The sequence below is a fragment of the Mizuhopecten yessoensis genome, unplaced genomic scaffold (genome assembly GCF_002113885.1).
Source record: "Mizuhopecten yessoensis strain PY_sf001 unplaced genomic scaffold, ASM211388v2 scaffold477, whole genome shotgun sequence".
Lineage (NCBI taxonomy): Eukaryota > Metazoa > Mollusca > Bivalvia > Pectinida > Pectinidae > Mizuhopecten > Mizuhopecten yessoensis.
The window spans coordinates 35,882-61,676 of NW_018403566.1; the positions used below are offsets into that span (position 1 = coordinate 35,882).

Genomic DNA, 25,795 nt, shown 5'->3' on the forward strand with positions numbered 1-25,795 from the left:
TTAGGTTTTAGCATGAACTTTTTCTATTGATCGACTACATAATTTTAAGTTATACCCTGCTTATTTGTCGTGAAATTGTCGAGTTTACGTAGCAAGTGCAATCGAAATCTGATTTGACTGCCATGTTGGAAACTTCGTCCGTCTTCCGATAGGGACTAGCCAGGGACAGTATATATACGTCCCTGGCCTAGCATATAGGTCGTACATCTAAATATGGGTGTCATGACCATATATGTAAATTGTAGTAAACATGACGGCATCAGTAGTATTACTATATTTGGCCATATAAGGAAACGGATAATTGAAATAACATTACGCGTGATCTAACATGGCGGTCGTTTCTATTTTAAGACTTTTTAGTAAGAATTTGTTATTTCAGCGAATATGAAATATTTTGATAACATTATACTCATATGAGGCGTGAATCTTATATATTATTACAGATTAGCACTTTTGATTTTGCTCAGTTAGTTGGAACAGAACCGCTTCAGCTCTGACCACACAATATATAAATGTAGGCCGGGACGTAAATGCAAGAGTCATGCACACATTTTAGCCAATCAGAGGACAGTATTTCCGTGTAACCGCTTAATCTATCGACAGTTCCAAGAGTAATATACAGTGTATTTTTCATAAGAATACGAAGTTGTAGAAGGATACTCAGTTCTAACTAAGAATACGATTAGATCTAATTACTTAAGATTGAACTTGAGTCTGTGGTAATGGATTTTATTTGCTGTTTGCTTAGTATTACTGGTAAATGACGTAGGTCTCGTTTATGAATATCTGAGCTCATTAACTGAATTATTTTACAGGAAGTTGCGTGAAGCATGCATGACCTAGTCCGATTGAAATAAACAGGGTGCATTTTCAAGAAGAATACGACGTTGTAATAAGGTCACATATTCTACCAAGGAAATGAATTATATTTACAAGCCATTCAAGTGAATTTGAGTCCAAAGAAGTGCATAATAAAGACAGTAGGTCCGGCATACGATTCAATTTAGTACCATCTGCTGTCACTAGAGGGGGCATAGGTGGTGATGACATTTATGAATATCTTGAGCTCATTACTGAAGTAATACCAATAGCTTGCGGCTAACGCCTTAGCTAAAAACCTGACCAATCGCTAGGCCGATACCTAGCCAAGAAGTTTTACCGTTACGCTACCGTGAGATTCTTTTGATGTACATCAAAGGATCGAATTAGTCTTCTTGTCTATCAACAAAGTGGTACACACCGAGCCTTCAATTTTACAATGACATATTCAAGGGGTGCAAAGATCGAAAGTGAGCGTAACCTCTTGAGTATCGAGGATGTCTATAGCACTGAAACATTTGTAAAAAAAAATCGTTCATGGAAGTTTTTTATTAGACTTTTAAGCTTTTCGCTTTATAATACAAGCGGTTACAATATGTATGAGGAATCATAACAGTTATCTCAAAGGTCAGTATAAGTGTACATATCCAAAACCACAGGTGTTCAACGCAATAATTCAATTTTGAGTTTAGATGACCGAGAATGTAATTAAACGTCTGGTAAGTTGTACAATTTGATAATAATGATGAGGTAATCATTCAGATAACAATAGGATGCTAGAAACAGTGTTTTATGAACGGATCAGACATACAAACCTTAAACATATTATCGTTACAACAAAAATAGAACACCACGCGTCAGCAATATCTTATTTGAAACCCAAAATCAATGAAAAATTCGGCAACAAAAGAAAGACTTGCATGACTTCCTCCACAAAGTAATATAGGTCAAATTCATTTGAACAAACATGGTAGCCCTTTATTCCAGCATGCTACTGGCCAAATATCACCCTAGGCATCTTGGTTATTCAGAAGAGTTGTTTAGGGTTTTAAACATACTTGACCCCTGTGGCGTTGAATATAAGCCAAGGTCATTCAATTGAACAAACTTGGTAGCCCTTCATCCCAGCATGTTATGGGCCAAATATCATCACCCTAGGCCTCGTGGTTATTCAGAAGAAGTAGTTAAAAGGTTTTAACATATTTGACCCCTGTGACCTTGAAAATGGATGAAGGTCATTCATTTGAACAAACTTGGTAGCCCTTCATCCAAACATGCAAATATCATCACCCTACGCCTTTTGGTTACTGAGAAAAAGTTGTTTAAAGTGAAAAGTTGATGACGACGCACTATTACATAAGCTCACTTGCCCTTTGGGATAATAATTAGACGTTCCAGAATGTTATGCGTTTTAAGCATTGAACATTACATAAGTCATACCATGATAGCAATAACAAATATTAAATTAACATCCTGTAAAGAACCTGTCTTTGTTTGCACAGTAACTCGAGACAATTTTAATTTCCAATATATTTAGGTCACCTACCTAAAGTGTCGTCCGTCCATCAACTTTTTCTTTTGAACTGTACTAGTCCTGAACGGTTATGTGGATTTTAAATAAATTTGGCCTGCAGTGTCTTAAGCCAAAGGGGATTCAATTTTGTATACATGGAGGTTGTGCCCCAACAGTTTAGATCCGTACCCAATAACCATATAAATACAGTCATGATATTATAATTGACTCTTGGGTCTGGGCCAACCCCTATGGTCTCAATCCTTGGGCCTTAACTTTATAACAGTTGAGTTCTCCACTCCATAACCATACATCCATCAAATAAGCATAAAGAGATAAATAGTCATTTTTAATAATTGACCTTGGGTACTGGTTCTACCCCTAGGGACTTAATTATTGGGCCATTACTTTGAAACAATTGTGATCCCCACCCCATAACCATATGAACACAATTATAATTAGTTTTTACTCTTGTGGGGCCATAGTGACTTAATTTCTGGGCCAACACTTTGAAATGGTTGAGATTCTTAACCTAAAGCCATATATACCATTGCTGGGCATACAAATCCAGATTAGAGATACAGGCCCTCTGTACCTCTAGTTACTCATATCAACACCGAGAAGTCCTAGAAAAGGGAAGCAACTGTATGACGCAGTTCAACTAATTTGTTGACATACATTATCTATTACCAAATTTTAAAGATTCAGTCAACTGTGTGTGCATGTTACATTCATCCTCAAGATAGAATCCTTTTCTTTTGATTTCCAACATATTTCATTTCATTAAAATCAATTTAAATGTGATACGATATGGTTTGAAAAACATTGAACAATCAGACTCTATAGCTACTAAGCTAATGGATCATATATAGACTTTGCTTACATTCAAACTCTACCTTTGTCTCTGCACACGATACATGCCGACCAATTTCATCAGTTTTATCATAATTAAGGAGTTTCCACCCTTCGTAATACACATGTTTTTCTTGTCGTATTTTCGTGTCGTCATTTCCGTATTGCGTATCGGGCATTCCATTACCGTAGTGTAAATTATAGTAACACCGGGCAGGGACGTATAGTGAAGGGGATTAGCAACTCCCTCTCTGCCTTACCAATTTTATGACACGTCAATCTAGACTTACCTCCCCCTGATTCCGGAGCAGATAGCGAGCGCCACCTATCTCAATTTTGACAAAGCAAGATGGCGTCGATACCGCTTCGTTAGATGCAGAAGTTGGTGTGAAAACAAACCAATCTCGATAAGTGTTCTTACGTCTTTTGTTTATCCCATTGTAATAAGCTGATTGTATTACTTTTAATTGATAAAATCTGTGGTATCATAGTAATTGATGTCTCGTTTTTGGGGTATATTTTTCTATTTTTAAACGCGATGTAACGCGTGGTTCAGAGTATTGTGGTGGGCGTCGATAGACAAAAATGCGGGATAAAAAAAAACACCACATGTATGTGAACCACCTCACTCCAAAAGTATTTGACCGATCTTTTTTTAATTATCAGCAATAGAAAGCTGAATAATTTTTATAACGACCCAACCCATTTTAATTGCAATTAATATAATTTAACTTATGTTATTTTTGTGTCAAAAAGTGTAAATATCAGCAATATTTTTCACTGGAACGTAAATCATGGCGAAAGTAGTTGGTAACTGCTCACTGTTTTGATTAATTTTATAAACTATCGTTTGTATTTTTTAAAACAATTAATATCAATAAACAGCCGAGTAATTTCTATGTTAAGTAGGCCTGATTTGATTTGCATTATTTGGAACGATAGCGATGTCACAGATGAAATTACTCGTCTGATAACGAAGGACACGTGTTGTTAAAAACCGTAAACAACCGGAAATGTTAAACGCAACAAAAAAGTATCGCCTGCATTCGAGGATCAGCTCATTTAAAAAATACTTCTTTTTGAAATTTACAGCGATAGAAAGTTGAATAATTTTTTGATATGTAGTACTAATTTTTATGGCAAAAAATAACAAATAACTTGTGCTGTTTTTGTGTCAAAAAGTGTCAATATTAGCATTATTTTCACTGGAACGTGCTTTACGAAATGTGATTTGTTGTAATAGCCACCAACACAGCCGAAAGGCTAGACATAGTGGCAACGATAGCCCTGTCCCTGGAATAAAAAGAAGACCTACTAATACACAGTCCCAATTAGGGCTAACCGTTATCAAAACATTTCGATCTCGGCGAGATTGTGACATGACACCAAAAGCAGGTGCGTGCTTAATTTAAACGCTAGTGCGCAAGCGCAGGCTGATCGAGAGGGGCTCTCGATGACTTCGCGGTTCGGTGAACAAACACAAAAGCGACGTGCTATAGAATCTTGACTGGGGCAGAGTTGCCAATCCCCTCTATATACTGTCCCTGCACCGGGTAAACAAAAGTACACGTGCGTGACGTGATATGTCAACAACCCGATATCTAGACTTAACTTGGAAATGTGTAATCACACGGACTTCAGAAATAAAGCTTATGATACAAAGACATTAATTAACTCACGGGAAAACACTGACATACGATCAGACGACTTCAAGAAGGTCGTATATGAGGCGCCTGGAATGCAGACTGATGTGTTTTGTTTACCGACCTCACCTGTACGTATCACGTGCTAACAGTAGTTCAAAAGCTCTTGGTCGCTACGACTTTTTTTGTCGAGCGAGTTACGCTCTGTCTACAATAACTCTGTGAAAATAGTGGTTTGTAAAATATCAAGATCCCTATAAAATGCAAGTGCATGTGCGTGCACGTAATAACGGCATACCATGCGATAGCCTATGGTTACATGTCATGTGTACCTGACATGTTAATATACCATGCGTAAGCAGGCTATGGAATGATGTCCAAAGTGTACATGATTGAGAGTAATTTTGTTCCATAAAAGAACAGTAAATTGACAAATAAATATAGTAATTTAATTTATTTCCGTCGTTTTTGGTATATTAAATAAAATAAGTGTCATTGTATAAATTCTATCCCTCTGCAAAAAGTTCCGATTTTTTTCAAGGTAGACAACTCTCATCAGGATCAAAATAATTGTAAAATGTAAAATAAATTAATTATAAAGACTTTGTGTGTATTTGGTTCAATTTTTCACTCTTTTTGTATGTAACTATGTGTCCTGTTTGATTTTGGCTTGTATTTAGTAACTTTTATCCATATAGTTTCAATAAAAAACGCTTTTTGTAACATGTTGTAGATATTTTATGATAAATAAAATATTTGTAGGGTTGATAAGCAATGTTTCTTTTCATTATTTTATTGTTGTAATAGTTTTGAACAATGCCACACGCTCAAAAAATGTGAAAGTGTTGAATTTGACAAAAAATCAATTTTTCGGTATTTTTTACAAATAAATCCCCAGTTTATCGGAATGCTTAGATTTTCATAAAATCATCTCTACATAGTGACATAACCATCATGTGAAACTTTCATTGAATTCTGATGGCTAATTGTGAAAGGGTGGAGCCTCCTTAAGCTAGTTTCTATCTGGTTCATCTTTGCATCAAAAGTAAAACATATTTGAGCTAATTTTCCCCCCTGTAGAAATTGTTGTTGATAGTAGATGTATGGACAGATAAACAGAGCTATTTAATGTTTGGGTCCTTCATGTAATTATAAACAAGAGGTAACTTTTGATCTAAACTTAATACTGATGTGTATGAAAGCCAACATTCAAAGTGAGTTTGTCATTTCACAGATTTACTAGTACAGTACTTAATGTGAAAGAAATAGAATCGATCATTGCAATATGAGAAAGATCTGTTTAGTTCTTCTTTTAATCCATTTTATTTTTATGATCAGTCTCAAAATATACCATATACAACGAGGGATCAAGGGGAACCTACATTTAAAATTTGATAAAGATCCCTCCCGTACTTCCAGAGAAATAGCGATAACAAACTTTCAATAGCAAAATCCAAGATGGCTGCCTGTCGGCCATGTTTTTTATCCGATCAGTCTCTAAAATTGCCCTGCACAGCTTAGGACCAAGGGGAACCCAGATATAAAATTTGAGAAAGATCCCTCTGGTACTTCTTGAGAAATAGAGATAACAAACTTTCAAAATCAAAATCCAAGATGGCTGCCTGTCGGCCATGTTGTTTATCCGATCAGTCTCAAAAGTTGCCCTGCACAGCTAAGGACCAAGGGGAACCTACATATAAAATTTAAGAAAGATCCCTCGAGTTCTTTCGGAGAAATAGCGGTAACAAACTTTCAATATCAAAATCCAAGATGGCTGACTGTGGGCCATGTTGTTTATCCAATCAGTATTAAAAATTGCCCTGCACAGCTCAGGACCAAGGGGAACCCAGATATAAAATTTGAGAAAGATCCCTCTGATACTTCCCAAGAAATAGCGATAACAAACTTTCAATATCAAAATCCAAGATGGCTGCCTGTCGGCCATGTTGTTTATCCGATCAGTCTCAAAAGTTGCCCTGCACAGCTAAGGACCAAGGGGAACCTACATATAAAATTTGAAAAAGATCCCTCTGGTACTTCTTGAGAAATAGCGATAACAAAGAATTGTTTACGGACGGACGACGGACGACGGACCACGGACGCAGGGTGATTTGAATAGCCCACCATCAGATGATGGTGGGCTAAAAATCTCACAGCTTCCTATCTTAATTGACACCAAACAACAATGTTAACACTCTATATACAAAGGTAACAAATGGACATGCTGGTGTTTTATTGTTTTAATTTATGCCAGATTTTCTACAGCATATAACTTGTACATGATTGTTAAATAAGTCAACACTTTTGTGTTACATATATTCATGGTCATGTTTGTTGGTCAAAATACAAGAACATTATCAAAATGATATAACGACATGATTTTATCACAGATCGTACAACCCTCCAGATCACTGTTCCTTCTTGATCCTGAATCGCGGCCACAGTTAGTCTCTATTGTGTACAGTTCATTCATAAATCATGCTTTCTGTACATAGACTGTAGTCTTCTGTCTTTTCCCCAAACCAGAGCTCAACCTCATGCTTTCCACTTTCAACAGAATCACTACCATGACATATGTTCCTGTTAACAAACAAATATATATATTAAAGTATACACAAATACCCACAAAATAAAAATAAATTTTTGACAAGACATTAACAGTTAATGACAATTTTTGCCTAAATCATCTCTTACACTATTGTGAAGGAGTTCATTTTAATCTGGTGATTCTTCATAATTGTTCTTTCTGTTTAATAGTACCAGATATACAATAAATCTGTCACCAGGCAACAGACATACAACGAACCACCCACCAGACACCAGATATACAATAAATCTGTCACCAGGCAACAGATATACAATGAACAGCCAGCCCACCAGACACCAGATATACAATGAACCACCCACCAGACACCAGATATACTATAAATCTGTCACCAGGCAAGAGACATACAACGAACCGTCCACCAGACACCAGATATACAATAGATCTGTCACCAGGCAACAGACATACAACGAACCATCCACCATACACCAGATATACAATAAATCTATCACCAGCCAACAGACATACAACAAACCGTCCACTAGACACCAGATATACAATAAATCTGTGACCTGGCAACAGATATACAATGAACCGCCCACCAGACAACAGATATAGAATGAACCGCCCACCAGACACCAGATATACGATGAACCGCCCACCAGACAACAGATATACAATGAACCGCCCACTAGACACCAGATATACAATAAATCTGTCACCAGGCAAGAGACATACAACGAACCGCCCACCAGACACCAGATATACAATAGATCTGTCACCAGGCAACAGACATACAACGAACCACCCACCAGACACCAGATATACAATAAATCTGTCACCAGGCAACAGACATACAACGAACCACCCACCAGACACCAGATATACAATAAATCTGTCACCAGGCAACAGATATACAATGAACCGCCCACCAGACATACAACAAACCGCCCACCAGAAACAAGATATACAATGAACTGCCCACCAGACAACAGATATACAATGAACCGCCCACTAGACACCAGATATACAATAAATCTGTCACCAGGCAACAGACATACAATGAACCGCCCACCAGACACCAGATATACAATAAATCTGTCACCAGGCAACAGATATACAATGAACCGCCCACCAGACATACAACGAACCGCCCACCAGAAACAAGATATACAATGAACTGCCCACCAGACAACAGATATACAATGAACCACCCACTAGACACCAGATATACAATAAATCTGTCACCAGGCAACAGACATACAACAAACCACCCACCAGACACCAGATATACAATAAATCTATCACCAGCCAACAGACATACAACAAACCGTCCACTAGACACCAGATATACAATAAATCTGTGATCAGGCAACAGATATACAATGAACCGCCCACCAGACAACAGATATACAATGAACCGCCCCCCAGACACCAGATATACGATGAACCGCCCACCAGACAACAGATATACAATGAACCGCCCACCAGCCAACAGATATACAATGAACCGCCCACCAGCCAACAGATATACAATGAACCGCCCACCAGCCAACAGATATACAATGAACCGCCCACCAGACACCAGATATACAATAAATCTGTCACCAGGCAACAGACATACAACGAACCGCCCACCAGACATCAGATATACAATAAACTGCCCACCAGACACCAGATATACAATGAACCGCCCACCAGACATCAGACATAACACGAACCGCTAACCAGATATACAATAACCGCCCACCAGACATACAAAGAACCGCTCACCAGACACCAGATATACAATAAACCGCCCACCAGACACCAGATATACAATGAACCGCCCACCAGACATCAGATATACAATAAACTGCCCACCAGACACCAGATATACAATGAAACACTCACCAGACAACAGATATACAATGACCCGCCCACCGGACACCAGATATACAATGATACACTCACCAGACAACAGATATCCAATGAACCGCCCACCAGACACCATATATACAATAAAGATATACAATAAATCTGTCACCAGGCAACAGACATACAATGAACTGTCCACCAGACACCAGATATACAATAAATCTGTGACCAGGCAACAGATATACAATGAACCGCCCACCAGACACCAGATATACAATGATACACTCACCAGACAACAGATATACAATGAACCGCCCACCAGACACCAGATATACAATAAATCTGTGACCAGGCAACAGATATACAATGAACCGCCCACCAGACACCAGATATACAATGAACCGCCCACCAGACATACAATGAACCGCCCACCAGACACCAGACATACAATGAACCGCCCACCAGAACCAGATGTACAATGATCCGCCCATCAGACACCAATTATACAACAAAGTAGGGTTGGTCAATATTACTGTAATATAAACTGGATATTGGTTTTCAGCGATGTAATAAATGACATAGTAAATGAAGTATATACATTAAAAGTTTTTCAATTTTGTCTGGAATTATCTTTTATGAGTTATATTTAATGTATTATCTCTCTGTATTTCATGAGTTGTCTTCCATGGTCTGCTTCTGTTAACGCGACCTTAATGCATTGATGATGGTCATCATACTATTGTTACGACTTGGATGACTTGGCATTAAGTAAAACATGTTTCACTGTACTATTTTTATTTGACTCATATATTTACACAAGTGCATATATTTACAAGTTAAGTAAAATTTCAGTAAAAGATGCAAATGTATGAAGAGATCAAAGGACAAATACCTTCCAATGTCTATACAGAAGTCGCCACGAATGGTGCCAGGATTGGATTCCAAGGGGTTGGTGGCGCCCAGCATGGCACGTCCAGTCTTCACGACACTCTTTCCTTGCCATGCCTGTCAAAACAACATTACATTTTTAGTTTAACGTCCTATTACCAGCTATGGTCATTTAAGGACATGCCATGCCAGGTTTTGGTGGTGGAGAAAAACCGGAGTTCCTGAAGAAAAAAAACCTTACCGACGGCCATTACCTAGTGATCTGACTGCCCCACGTTGGAGGGCTAACTAGTGATACCAGAATGTCAGACACCTAACGACTTGGCCACCGCGTCCCCTCCATATAGTATCTCCTTCTTATATTTATCACAAACAAACTAATATGATCGTACTGAAGTTAATGTCATCGCTCTTTACATCATTCATGATTCCACTAGAAAAATAATTTCTTATGCTTCACCTTGATTACATTTAATCAGAACAGATGTTGCTAGAGCGATGTCATTGAATTGGTAGACACATTTCTATAAATACTAATGATGACCATGGCCTTTACCTAGTGTCCCTGAAATACAATTAATACAAGGTAGTAATAATGTTTTTTGAATATTCACGTAAAAGGCACACATACAAAGCATTACATTAACATAAAGATATTACATTTCATAAAACAACCGAAGTAAGCACATAATTAAGTTTGTTGGCACAGAGTAACACTGTATTGATATAATTGTTTTCACAAAGCTACCCGATGTACACAATACGCTCGACATGCTCGGAACATATGCAATACTTGTGAGTTATTGATCTTAAACGGTTTGACGGGTGTATAGAAATGTACAATTATATATGTATTTATTTTCCATTTTTACTTATAAAATTGACTTACTTTTGCAATGCTAATCTTTGCATAAACATTTTGCTCAGAATAAAAAAGAATGTGCTTGCCTTTCAAACCTTTGATAACCCATAAAGCCATTATGACTTATTTCCAATGGGCTCCTTTTTTAACTTAAACACAACCTGCTCCAGCACCACGGGTACTACCGGAAAAGACAATTTAGTCCAAGAACATACCAGAATTTGATGGGGAACACCAGGGAATTGTCGTTAAACATGACTTATGTATGTATATATATGTAGTTATAATTTAATTTTGTGAAATGTGTACAAACTGTCGGAAATATGATGTCTATGGAACCCAGCGATGTTTTAAGTATACAACTCATTAATCAGTAGAACTCAAAACGTTTCTCTTTATACAGTATATGCAAGAGTCCTCACAGCATTAATTTATCACCATGAATTCCTCTAGACCTAATTACATTGGTAAATGTCGCATACTTTTATCAGTAACAGGGGTTTTGTCAGCTATTTTGGGAAAGGGCCCCTGGGCAGGAATTGGGAAAGTATCGTCGACATTTGGCAAAAATTGGGAAACAACATCACAGTGTTCCCACATGTACAGGTCTGGGATAACATCATAAGTTTGGAAAAAATATAACCTGCAATGTGGTTAGCAAAATTTCCTTTGGCAGTTTCTTACAGCAAGATGTATAGCAGTAAATAAACACAAGATGCATAGCAGTAAATAAACAAGATGTATAGCAGTAAATAAACACAAGATGCAGAGTAGTAAATAAACACAAGATGTATAGTAGTAAATAAACACATCACTTTTTAGTGTTTTTGTTTCACTTTAAATTTTTGCATTATTTATGTATTTTGGATACTACATCAAGTATGTTAATACTTTGAACATTGCACATATAACAACTTGAAACTTGTATAAAGATGCTTTTTAATCGAATTGGGAAAATAAAGACTGAAATTGGGAAAATGCAGGGTCATTTTTTCAATTAGGAATGGGGTGTACCGGACCCTATAAACACCTGGCAAAAACCCTGAACAACCTTCATATAGAGTAAAACTGGCAACTAAAGCACTGATATGAGCTTATTTTATACTGTTTAAACCTGAATAAAAACTCAATTACAAACACTGACAAGTATTTTATAGTTAATATATATACATGTTTGGTCTGCAGGCTTTCTCGGAAATGGTTTTAATGATTCATATTCACAGGGCAAACAAAACACTGAAATTTTCTTCGCTGTTCTCATAACTACAGGCTTTAAAAATTAGACCTACTCTTAGGAGGTTAAATCCTAATTCACAATGGAGTTAGGTATATATATATATATATATATCAAACCAAAAACTCACCATGGCGACAACTGGTCCACTTGACATGTATTTGATAAGTCCAGGGAAGAAGGATTTTGACTTGAGGTCTGCATAATGCTTCTCCAAATGCTCCTTGGATGGCTAAAAAGATAAAAAGAAATATTGGTTCAAAATATTAAAAAATACATCTTTTAAAAGTTTATTTATTTTCACGATCAACTAACGCAACAATATCCTACAGTAGATATAGCACAGGTACATTACACAGCCTACAGGTGTGTTTCAGCCATTACAGTGTGTTAGCCTACAGGTGTGTTTCAGTCATTTCAGTGTGTTAGCCTACAGGTGTGTTTCAGCCATTACAGTGTGTTTTGTAAAACTTGCAAGTGAAGATCCAACGCTGATAGCAAAGTGTCAATTGGGAGTTGCCGAGTTTGGTTTGGTTCTGTTTTGTTGAATGTAATTTTGTAAGAGTTAGTGCAGATCTTATGCCAACTTTATAGTGCTTACTTTGTGAAATGCCAAGACACAGACACCCAGCAAAGCATTCCGCCTAGTCATATAATACTGACAAAGATTAAACCAGTTGTTGCAATACCCTAAATGCTGAACATTTAGCAGGGAATATTAACTTCCATTTTTAAGGATTTTTTTAAATGTTCTGGCTTGGGGACGGGACCCACTGCATTCCTCACTGGGGTGAACATTTAACGCTAAGCTTATTAATTGTCAACTAGTTTTACAGATGTCACTGGAATTTTGTTGACAGGAAATTAAATGCCATGTACCAAAGGTCTTTATCCAAGTTTGCTGATTCAAGATATCAAAAAAGTATTTGCATCTGAAGTAAAGCCACAAGTACTCAAACCACAGGCATGGATGTGCACATTCAGGAATACAAAAATACAAAATACAAAATACACAATACACAATACAAAATTAAATACAGACACCAGCTTACCAGAAAGTCATCAATTCATATTGCTACTGAGATTAACTTACAGAATTTTTTATCTATGAAAATGCAAATTTGTTCAAAATTTCAGGTTATTGTAAATTGTACCTACTGTGACGATCTTGGCATATATATAGTGGCCCAAAATTAATAGGCTTAAAGTATAACCTTTCCCCAAAGTACGTCATTCATATAGGCTTGGAACAAAATTAACTGTTCCTGAAACCAATAATTTTGTCAAATTTCAGTCCATTTATACCTACTTAACCTTCACTTTTAACTTCATAATGACCACAAATTCAATAGGGATGTCCTGCTACCCAAGGGGCATTAATATAATTATCCATCCATGAATGGTTTAGATCTTAATTATAAGTAAAGTTCAACTGATAGCATCAGGAAACCCAACTTTTTCCAAAATTTCAGTTTATTTATAGCCACTGTGACCTTGACATTCAATTTGATGTCCCCAAAATCAGGAGGCTTCCTCCCATCCTCAATGGGCATCATTCAACAAAATGAGGTTTACACAGGATTTATTGTTGTAAACTTATCATCCAGATATACTATTTGTTTTGGAGACACAGCTCTAGACTGGATGGACAAAGACCAGATCTAAACTATACATATCCCCCATATCGTTTTGTTCAGTTTATCACAAAAAATAAACAAATTTGACCCCTGATACCTTGAATATAAGTAAAGGTCATTCACTTTAACCAACTTGGTAACCCTCGAGTCCCTGCAGGTAGGGCGTAAGAAATGTACATGCTGCCCCCATTGCATGATCGTAAGAGGCGACTAAGTTTGGGATCTTATCTTTTCTCTTCTTTCTTAACAACTTTCTTCTTTCTAATGTCTCCCTTGACAATGCCTCACTTTTGGCCTTTAGTTAAGTGTTCGTCCCTGTGAGGAAGGCTTTGGATTCTGTCCCCTTGACGAGACATATATACCAGAGTCTAAAAATGGTAGTTTCTGCTTAACGCTCAGCAATTTAGAAGTGGGACTGGTTTGCCCGTTGTCAGTATAATGTGACCGGGTACCCGGGGTGTCCTGCTTGGTGTCTTCAGCGATATGTTTCAGTGAGGTAGCACTATAAAGTCGGCATCAGTTCCGCGCTATCACAAGGAGACAAACACAAACATATCGCAGCCTCCCAAAACACACACGCCTACATCTTGCACACAGGAGAGGCTGCCCATAAATGACCATAGCTGTTGATGGGAGGTTAAACAATACTAAACCAAACCAAACCAGTAACCCTTGATCCCAGCATGCTACTGACCAGATATCAACATTCTAGGCCTTGTGGTTATTTAGAATAAATTGTTTAAAGATTTTAACATATTTGACACCTGTGACCTTGAATATATTTCAAGGTCATTCATTTGAACAAACTTGGTAGCTCTTCATCCTAGTCTGCTACTGACCAAATATCAACATCCTGGGCATTTTTGTTATTCAGAAGAAGTTGTTTAAAGTGATTTTTTTAAACAATTGACTCCTGTAACATTAAATATTAAGTGAAGGTGTTTCATTTGAACAAACTTGGTAGCCCTTTATCCCAGCATGCTTCTGGCCAAAAATCATCACCCTGTGCATTTTGGTTATTCAGAAGAAGTTGTTTAAAAGTTTTTAACATATTTGACTCCTGTGACCTTGAAAATGGGTGAAGGTCATTTATTTGAACAAACTTGGCAGCCCTTCATCCCAGTTTGCTTCTGGCCAAATATAATCACTTTAGGCCTTTTGGTTATTAAGAAGTTGTTTAAAGTAAAGTATTGACACCGGACGACGGCATAAACCATATCAATGACTTTGTTCTCCATTGACTAGTGTGTAGTCAGTGGGATCATTCAGTGCAAATATGACAGGTGAGCATGATTTTTTTTCTGTGTGTTATTTATAGCTCCTCTACAACACACTATAAGCAATGGATGCGATACAATTTGTCTATTTAACAAAAATTTAGACAACTGAATTAACATTTTTGTGCATAATTGTACCTCATTGTATTTTTTAACAATGCCCTTTTTTGTTCATAATATTTAAAAGAACTGTATGTGTTTTGACTTCACTTTATTCCCCATTTCAGCAATAAAACTGTTACCCAAATACAGGTTTATTACCCATATGCGCTGTTGTGCCCAACCTGTTTAGTGTAAGAAGTTCTCTAATTGCTTTGATGATAAAAGATTACTTTACATGGCTAGTTATATAATTAGTGGGTGGAAAAATGAACAGGTTGGAATATTATACCATTGTGAAATACAAATGGCCACCATTAGATCTACGAGCCCCGGCAGATCAGTGCTGATTGTAACAAGCTAGATCAGTGCTAATTGTAACAAGCTAGATCAGTGCTAATTGTAACAAGCTAGACCAGTGCTAATTGTAACAAGCTAGACAAGTGTTAATTGTAACATAAATAATACTGGGACATGACATCCAATTCCAGATCAGATTTTATGGCTACCAGAGATAATTCTGTACAGCACTGTTGTTATGGAAATATGGAAAATAGCCAGTAATAAATGGCATACATATTTCCTGAGAGAAGAGTCAGGCACTTGCATACATGTGCTTGTGGTGTATAGTATCTGGTGGTGTTCTCATTAAAAAGTCAGTTGCAGGAAAAATAAAGCTTGCTTTATATCAACTTTGAACTGGCTTATTTTTAGAATATATATATACAGGTCTAGTTCAGTTAACAACAGTGTATATAATGTAATGTAAACATTCAGCAGGCTATTCTTTTCAAGTCAATTACCTGTTTCAAAACTTATTGAGAAAACTAAATAATAATATCACAGGAATCCTGTCATTAATAAAATAATAAAAGTAATATATGTATGTTTCATGTACCCCAACTGACCACATTTTTTTACCTCTGGCCTTAACAATTTTATTTTTTCTCTCATTTCCGTGTGTGTAAGATAGAGTTTTCTCCCACACTTCACAGGTACATTCCCGTTTTTGGTAGGGAAAAGATTAATAGAATCTTATATGGGTCTGTTCCATGGACAGGGATATCTCAACCCATGTAAGATTTTTTTTCTCTCACATACATACAAATAAACAAATTCCAGTCGAAATAAGCATCGATCTTATACTTCAAGCAAATCCTAAAGTCCTAGGGTTGAGACAAATGATTCCCCATTCACAATAATTGTATGACATCACGGAAACAATAAAATGTCACGTCGACAACCATTATTATGACGTCATATTGCGTGTCAGCTGTCTTTCCCTACCCCGTGTAAGATAGAGTTATCTTTTCCCTAGCAACAACAGGATCACCCTGTGAAGTATGTGAGAAAAACCTGCCTTGATTTACTTCGATCAAGACAGCTGACACGCGCCGTTACGTCAGACAATGCACTTCTTTCAACATGACCTGTGACCCTGTACACTTTGAGCAAAACCGATTACATCACTTTTTACAAAAATGTATAATACAAAACATGGCAAGCTCAGCATTCCGATAGTTCAAAATAGGCGAATGTGTTGCCGTAGGAAAAAATGGTGAAAAGGGAAGAATCGTTGATGAATTTAATTGATGATAGTTTGGTGCATTTGGGTCAAAAAAACAACTTCGCAGTGAGAGGTATTTTTTACGGTATGAAAATGTGGGAGAAAATTAAACAATCACTCCTGTGTGATGTAGACAGAGATATCCCAACCCTCTGGTTGAGATATATCGGTCTACATCACACAGGAGTGATAGATTCTATTAGGACAGGGTAGGACAGTGGTGTTGTGAAAATCTATCTTATACCCTATTTCACTTGAATCGTGACAATGGTTCAACAATGATGCCTCAGGTTTTGCCAAATTTGAAACCCCTCAGGTGGAATTTTCCACTGGATGCAAACAAGTTGGACAAACAAACGAGGCAACTATGTATAGATATAACCTCTCTTCTCCATAGGCAGGTATCAAAACCAAATCCCAATTTAAAAGAAATAATATCAAAATAATTAAACAGGTTGGCTACAACAGCATATGAGTAATAATCCTGCGTTTGGGGAACAGAAATGGATTACAGTGAAATGAAAATACAATAAGTTCTTTTAAACATTATTAACAAAAAGGGGCGTCATTTTTTCAACATATTCCAATGAAAGATGCAATGACCTAGCCAGCACGCTGATATCGGGCCGATGTCGGTTGAAGGGCGGAATATCGGCTAAATATGCCGTTATTGGGCCGACGTCGGGCCGTCATCACTATTTATATATTTGTTATTCAATATATTTATTTCTAACACTTATTTATTATTTAAAAGAAAGATTAGGCTGCTTTTAATGTTTAAGTGCCAAAATAAAAAAAAAAACATAAACATGACAAAATGATATCGGCCCAATAGCGGACCGATGTCATCAAAACTATATAACTCGATTTCTGGCCTTACAAATTTTCCATACATCGGGCCGATATCACTCCGATGTTGTATCAAAAAGAATAATTATATGGACATAACGTTATGCATCTGTCTAATGTATTTATAAAACTGAATTCAATAAGTGTCAATGCTAAGATAACTTATAAACTTATGTCGAAGTTTCAATAGATACACGTTTTTTGTGTATATATATATACAAACATATATATATACAAACATAAGTGTGTATTCACTGCGGACCGACTAACAGGAAATTGCGCCAGATTTGTAACGGGTTACCGGCATTTTCAAAACTGACAGAGAAAAGACAGCAGGCATAACAGATATGGACAGTGTGTTTGGATTATTTCATGGACAGACAAAGCCTAGTGAAAGGTGATGAGGGTAAGCTGTTTTATTCATACGATCATGTCTTATCTAAACTAATCTGAGCATCTGGCCAGTGATACTAAAATGTTTACAAGTTGATTGTGTACGGAGTGTTTATAATTTACAAAATAAGTGTGTACCTATATATAGTTACATCATTTTAAAACTAATATTCTGCACCTCATGTTGTAAAACTGCATGTTGAGTTCTTACATGATTTGATATTTATATCGAGAGTGGTGTGTTCTTACAGGGAGTGGTATATTGACTTTGGTTTGGTAACCCAATAGGCATAACTAAGTCATATGTAATGGAGTCTGCCCTGAGGAGGCTACTGTACATGTGTACAGTGAGGCCCTAATCTCTGCGGGTATGATAATGTGTAACAGGCTTATCATATATTGGAAGTTTCTTGTTGCATGTTACGCAGATAGAATCATACAACGAAACAGTTATTGCCATTGAGATCACACTTGGTGATGGGGAAATTAATATAATTTACTGCTGGTTATCGTGCACTCGCATGGCAATGTTTTCGTTAATGGTTTGGACAATAAATAAGCTGTGGATAAATAATAAGGATGACTGCAACACAATATGTCACATAACCATTCTGTATCACTCAATCAGATAAATACATTGTGTACCTAAAAACTTCAATGCCTTCTTTATTTTGTTTATTTTAGATCTCACAAAGAATACTAATATAGAATATGTAGTATATGTATATATAGTATATAAGTTATATGTGAATTTTTTTATAACACTGACAAATAATTCTATTTATTTCAGATGCTGTGACGAAAGTCAAACAGTTCTTAACAGAATTAGTGATGGCATAGCGATAACCACCTGAGAACGGCTTGATTAGTTATATATTATGAATAAATGTTAATATTTTCATGTTTTTCATGGTGTTTTTTTGTATATATTGCTGTTTTTTCTTTGATTTATAAGTATGCATGTATATATAGAAACAATATGCAATAAATGAAAAAAACTAGTTTAATAGCTACGAACTTGTTAAGACTACGGATGATTTCAAACTTCAAAACTGTAGTTATAATTAAGTTTAATATATCGGTACTGAAAAACTGCAGATTGACATCGGGCCAATGTCGGGAAAACATCGGACCAACATACACATGCTGTCTAGATACTGGGTAGAACATGGTTTTCATGTTGGAAAGACGTCGGATAGACATCGGGCCGATATACTTGCCGATAGTGGACCGACATCAAACTTGTTGCAAATGGAAGCTGGTCAGATGTCGGCCCGTACTTAGAACCGACACTGGGCCGATATGGAGGACTGCAGATTTACATCGGGCCAATGTCGGGACAACGTCGGGCCAACATACATAGGTTGTCCAAATACTGGGAGTAATATGGTTTTTAGGTTGGATATACGTCGGATAGACATCGGGCCGACATCAAAACGTGTTGCAAATGGAAGCTGGCCCGATGTCGGCCCGCCCTTAAAACCGACACTGGGCCGATATGGACTCCGATATCGGCCCAATATCGGCCCGATATCTGTGTGCTAGCTGGGGAGATGCAATTGTGCGCAAAAAAACATGTTAATTCAGTTGTCTAAATCTTTGTGGAAATGACAGATTAATATTGTATCACCTCCATTGCTTATAGTGTGTTGTAGAGTAGCTATAAACTGCACACAGAAAAAAATCATGCTCATGCCCCTGCCACATTTGCACTCAATGATCATATTGGCCATATATATAGTTATATATAGCTACACTCTGAAGTCAATTTGAGAAAAATATCAAAGATATGGTTTCTCATTTTCACCAAAAGTTAGACATCAGAATTAATAAATTTGTGTGTACAAATGTACTTTGTTGTGTTATATATTGGATTTAGTTGAAAGAATAACGCCCCTTTTTGCTCCCAGTTTTTTAAAAGAACTTTGTGTTTTTATTTCACTTTATTCCCCATTTCAGTAATAAAATTGTTACTCAAATGGGTAACTTTTACCCAAATGCAGGATTATTACCCATGAGCCATTCTGGCCAACCTGTTAACAGGTTAAAGAGGGGGGGGGNGGGGGGAGAATTTGAAAATGTAGATCTAACAATATGGTGGCCATGGGTACCAAGAAAAGATCCCCATAGGATTTCATTGTACCCCACCCCACACACTTATTTGACAGAATTGTAGACTCCTGTGATAATGTGAATCAGTAGTTGAAATAAATGGCAAGCAAAGTTTCATGCTTAAATCAAGAATTTTCACTATGTATTTTTAGTCTCCTTCCGTACTACTCAGTACGCTGCACATACGTCCCTGGTTAATCATAACTCAATTAAACAATTCTTACTAATTAACACTGTCACCAAGTGACAATGACGTCACACTCAAAGAAGTATACAATGTTGTACATTCCATCATCTTCATGCTAGGTATCAACGTGTCTTACTGCGTGACGTATGTCCCATGTGCTTTGCCGGTACAACAAAATGCCGGCCGGCATCTCCTTTAAATAAAGATTAGCTTGCAACATACCGACATCATTTTACATCCGACAAGCTGGAAACCCCTGCTCTCGAACCGCTTGATGATTTCGCCAACGAGCCCCCGCTGGACCCCATCGGGTTTCACCATTATAAACGTTACTTCTTTCTGGCCGGACATCTTTACTTCTGAACGATGAAACGCTGCAAAAATAGACAATAAGGTCGCAACCATGTGGACTACGTAAAAGGGAAGGCTTATTACAGTCACAGTCCACGTGATTCACGCTTAATGTTTACAACTTCCGGTGTGTGTATAGGCTGTATCAGAAATGACGAGCAACTACGTATAGGCCTACGTACCGGGTACAAACGGAAAAGATTTACGATGCCGCCGGGGAACATATCTAAATTCGACGGGGAACACCATGAAACTGCTGTTGAAAGCATGACTTAGGTATCTATATTATTTTAATTTTGATAAATGTGTATGAACTCTCGGAAATATAATATTTGAAGTACATGTATACAACGACGGACTTAGATAATTAAATTATTATAATTCCGTGATACAACTCAGTAAGCAGTCAAGCTCAAAAACTTGCCGTTTTTAATTGCCATTCGGCTAACGTTTCCCTATTATCAAATGACGAATATGACACACTTTTTGTCAAAAAAACACACTATACGTTATCAAAACATTTCGTATAAAATTTGGACTGTAAGGAAGGTGCCAGGTCAACAATTCAGGCTTTTTGACTGCAACAATAAAGTAAAATACAGTACAATAAATTTTTATACAAAAAAAATGTCCAAGATGTTATGATTACGTATATTTGATGTTTTTGACAAAAAGTATGTTACATTCGTCACTTGATAATATGGTAGCCGAATGGTGTTGATGATCGGCTTGACTGATTACCGATTCGCGAGTTGCATGATTAAAAATATCGCTTGGTTCCGTTGGCATATATTTCCGAGAGTTTGTACACATTTGACAAAGTTAAAAATAATATCTACCTAAGCCATGCTTTTATCTGCATTTAGATTTGTTCCCCGGCGGAATCGAATTTAATTTTCTTGTAGCACTCGGTGACCTATATAATATCAGAAACTGTCCCTCATAGGGACCGAGGTTGTTGAGAACCATAACGACATATCAGTACTAATGCGAGTTTTTTTTTCTAACTTATCCCACAGCCAACATGGTATCTTCGGGGGACATGGATTAAGAAGGAATCTGGATTAATTATAAAAAAAAATCTTGTGCATGGATATACTACCTTTATACGGGAAAGATCTTCGAAAAATGTGTGTAAACATATTTTATTTGCATCAAAATATACATTGGAATTGGGCACAAGTTTTCTAACTTATATAAAGCCCTTTCCCAATATAATTTAACAATAAGAGATTACATCAAGATGGCATATATATACATCATATCCCTTCATGGCAGTGTTCCTGTTCATTTTTAAGACATTTTCAAATTGAATTTCTGACATTATTATATCCAAAACTTTTGAATTGTTTCCAATGACGGGTTTTTTCTTATCCTCTTTTTCCAAAAAAAAATAATTCCTTAGATGGCAAGATCTATTTTTTAATAAACCGAGCTGCTACTTTTCCGATATCTATATAGCTAGCTGTCATGGTTTCCTTGCCTAAAATCATTTTCCTGTTTGGTTGAAACAGACACTTTCACTGATAGTTTTTCCAGTTTCTCTTATCAGGAAAATTATAATGATCTATAAATTAATCCACACATTTGTACAGACTACACTTCTGAATTATTCTTTATAAATCTGGACAGAAACTCTGCATTTTAATCAAACAATTTGTATCCATCAACAGAACTGCTGCAATTAATCGATTCAAAAAGATCTTATTTATGATAACGAATTCCTGTCAATTCTACATAGCCTTCCAAAAAATAGTAATTTCTTGACGTCAATGATACTTTCTATAGATTCCCATCCTATAAGACTATGTATATATGCATCGCATATCAGTACGAGTTCCTCTTTCAAATCCCCGTATAGATTTTATTACAAAATTGTGAACCCGTTCTAATATAAGTGACAAATACCAAAGTTCGCAACCATACAGTGCCGAAGCATATACCGTATGTTTGATTAACTTACATGAAGAGATTAGGTTTAAAGCCCTTGGATGTATACCGTTCCGTATGATTCTCATAGTACCACGTGTTATCTTACAACATGCTCTAGAGCTGCGATTGAAAGAATTTAATGTCGAATTTAATGCAACACCAACATGAGTAATATCATCAACATATGGTAATGGGTTATCATAGAGATAGAATGTATTAGTAAATGGTTTTCTTTTGGTATTATGAAATTTCATTATCTTTGTCTTTGTCGCAGAAAATACAAATCTCCATTTCTTGCAATATTTTTGCATATATCTAACATCGCTGACTCTAGTGGCAATCAATGTGATATCGTCAGCTTGAGTAGGAACATTAACAGTTATTCCTATTACAGTTCAACCTTTACCGCTCTTTTCTTTGATTCAGTAGAAAATTAATTACCCCCCCCCCCCCCCCCCCCCCCAAGTGCATTTTTGCTGACAATGCACTTCCTTGTAAGATACCTCTTAGGACATTAACCCACGTCGATTTATGGTTATTGCATATCATACATTAAGATAACTCATGTCTTTGATTTAAGTCCTATTTCATGCAACTTGTACAACAATCCAGCATGCCAAACAGTATCAAAAGCCTTGTATCTGTCCAGAAACAGCATGCCAAACAGTGTCAAAAGCCTCGTTACTGTCCAGAAACAGCATGCCAAGCAGTATCAAAAGCCTTGTATCTGTCCAGAAACAGCATGCCAAGCAGTATCAAAAGCATTGTATCTGTCCAGAAACAGCATGCCAAGCAGTATCAAAAGCCTTGTATCTGTCCAGAAACAGCATGCCAAGCAGTATCAAAAGCCTTGTATCTGTCCAGAAACAGCATGCCAAGCAGTATCAAAAGCCTTGTATCTGTCCAGAAACAGCATGCCAAGCAGTATCAAAAGCCTTGTATCTGTCCAGAAACAGCATGCCAAGCAGTATCAAAAGCCTTGTATCTGTCCAGAAACAGCATGCCAAGCAGTATCAAAAGCCTTGTATCTGTCCAGAAACAGCATGCCAAGCAGTATCAAAAGCCTTGTATCTGTCCAGAAACAGCATGCCAAGCAGTATCAAAAGCCTTGTATCTGTCCAGAAACAGCATGCCAAGCAGTATCAAAAGCCTTGTATCTGTCCAGAAACAGCATGCCAAGCAGTATCAAAAGCCTTGTATCTGTCCAGAAACAGCATGCAAAACAGTATCAAAAGCCTTGTTACTGTCCAGAAACAGCATGCCAAACAGTATCAAAAGCCTTGTTACTGTCCAGAAACAGCATGCCAAACAGTATCAAAAGCCTTGTTACTGTCCAGAAACAGCATGCCAAACAGTATCAAAAGCCTTGTTACTGTCCAGAAACAGCATGCCAAACAGTATCAAAAGCCTTGTTACTGTCCAGAAACAGCATGCCAAACAGTATCAAAAGCCTTGTTACTGTCCAGAAACAGCATGCCAAACAGTATCAAAAGCCTTGTTACTGTCCAGAAACAGCATGCCAAACAGTATCAAAAGCCTTGTTACTGTCCAGAAACAGCATGCCAAACAGTATCAAAAGCCTTGTTACTGTCCAGAAACAGCATGCCAAACAGTATCAAAAGCCTTGTTACTGTCCAGAAAGGCTACAGTGACATGTTCCTTATTTTCCAGATAATACTTACTGCACCCTTGTAAGCACTCGATGCTGTACACAAGCTACAAAGTTTTTTTCTGATATGCTGTTTGCTGTTTATTTGGAAAAGTGTCCGAGCTCAAAATAGGACCGGTTCCAAAAGCAATAATCATTTCGAATACTTTAAAAATAACTGAAGTAAGGTTACACCTCTGTAGCTATTCGGATCATCTGTGGGTTTATAATTACTTTTATATAATGTAACGATTTGCCATCGTTTTTAGTTAGAGAGAACAAACTCGTGAGCATCAATGCGATTTAACAATTTAGCAAGCATACCATAAAGCCTACGATTACTACACTTCAGACTTTTATAAACGATAGTATCCGATCCTTCTGCTTTACCGGATTTAAGTTTACAACAAATATTCCTCACTTCTTCAGTACAGACTTTCTCTAAAATGCATTTTTTTCTCCGCCCACACCACTTTCAATCTCACCAATCTTTTTCAAAATGAAGTTTTTGAAATCGTCATCGAACATATCATCAAAAGATTCTTTGAAAATATTTTCAAAATGGTTTGACCATACTTCTATAATATCTTCAGGTTCTCTGAACGTTGAATCATTGTATTTCAATTCTGATTGTCCGCTTCTTGATTTCATCTTTTTTGTTATTAAAAAGTTGCCACATCAATTTCTGATCTAGTTCACATGATCCATATGTTATTGAACGCCAGGCTGTCCGACTGTTTATAGTCGTTATACCGATTTACTCTATCTCTAGGCCTAGACTCGTTTATCGATCTTACTCGTTTTTGTCTCATTTCTCTATGAATAACTGACATTATACTGACAACGGTCGAACCAGTCGTCCCAGACTGATGTAAGAACTGACATTATACTGACAACGGTCGAACCAGCCGTCCCAGACTGATGTAAGGTCTGACATTATACTGACAACGGTCGAACCAGCCGTCCCAGACTGATGTAAGGTCTGACATTATACTGACAACGGACGAACCAGTCGTCCCAGACTGATGTAAGGCCTGACATTATACTGACTACGGTCGAACCAGTCGTCCCAGACTGATGTAAGATCTGACTTTATACTGACAACGGTCGAACCAGTCGGCCCAGACTGATGTAAGGTCTGACTTTATACTGACAACGGTCCAACCAGTCGTCCCAGACTGATGTAAGGGCTGACTTTATACTGACAACGGTCGAACCAGTCGTCCAAGACTGGTGTAAGAACTGACATTATACTGACAACGGTCGAACCAGTCGTCCCAGACTGCTGTAAGAACTCTCTTATATCAGCTTCTGATGCCGTGTTTCCATCAATCCCGTACACATAGAACCGGATTATTTTCCGCTTCTATTTTCTAAATCTTATAATAAAGTTTTTCGCCAGCCTACTCGATCGCTCTTCAACACTTTCACAGACGGAAGACGGAAAATGTACCGGGATACTTGTTGTATCAGACATGTCATTATTATCACCATGTCTCGTATATACGTAGTTGGACTATTTTGAATAGG

At 37.1% G+C, this 25,795-nt stretch overlaps 1 protein-coding gene and 1 long non-coding RNA gene across 2 annotated transcripts; one reads left to right on the forward strand and one right to left on the reverse strand.

Moving 5' to 3' along the window:
- Positions 1-7,047: 7,047 nt before the first annotated feature.
- LOC110449620 (nucleoside diphosphate kinase B-like) lies at positions 7,048-20,794 on the reverse strand. The gene is made up of 4 exons (XM_021496600.1): positions 20,557-20,794; positions 12,344-12,445; positions 10,122-10,234; positions 7,048-7,407 (listed from the first exon to the last, which is right to left on the reverse strand). Exons 1-4 carry the CDS (start codon positions 20,737-20,739, stop codon positions 7,293-7,295), a joined length of 513 nt encoding a protein of 170 aa, XP_021352275.1. The 5' UTR covers positions 20,740-20,794; the 3' UTR covers positions 7,048-7,292.
- On the forward strand, positions 17,904-18,939 carry LOC110449629. The gene is made up of 2 exons (XR_002462872.1): positions 17,904-18,048; positions 18,826-18,939. It is a non-coding gene; the product is annotated as an uncharacterized LOC110449629 (long non-coding RNA).
- Positions 20,795-25,795: the final 5,001 nt, after the last annotated feature.

Excerpts from the sequence above, each read along its gene's own strand:
- LOC110449620 (XM_021496600.1), bottom strand. The coding sequence starts at position 20,739 with ATGGTTGCGACCTTATTGTCTATTTTTGCAGCGTTTCATCGTTCAGAA. Across the intron at positions 12,446-20,556 it reads TCGGATGTAAAATGATGTCG|CCATCCAAGGAGCATTTGGA; the intron begins GTATGTTGCAAG and ends TTATCTTTTTAG. Across the intron at positions 10,235-12,343 it reads GTGGACCAGTTGTCGCCATG|GCATGGCAAGGAAAGAGTGT; the intron begins GTGAGTTTTTGG and ends TTGTTTTGACAG.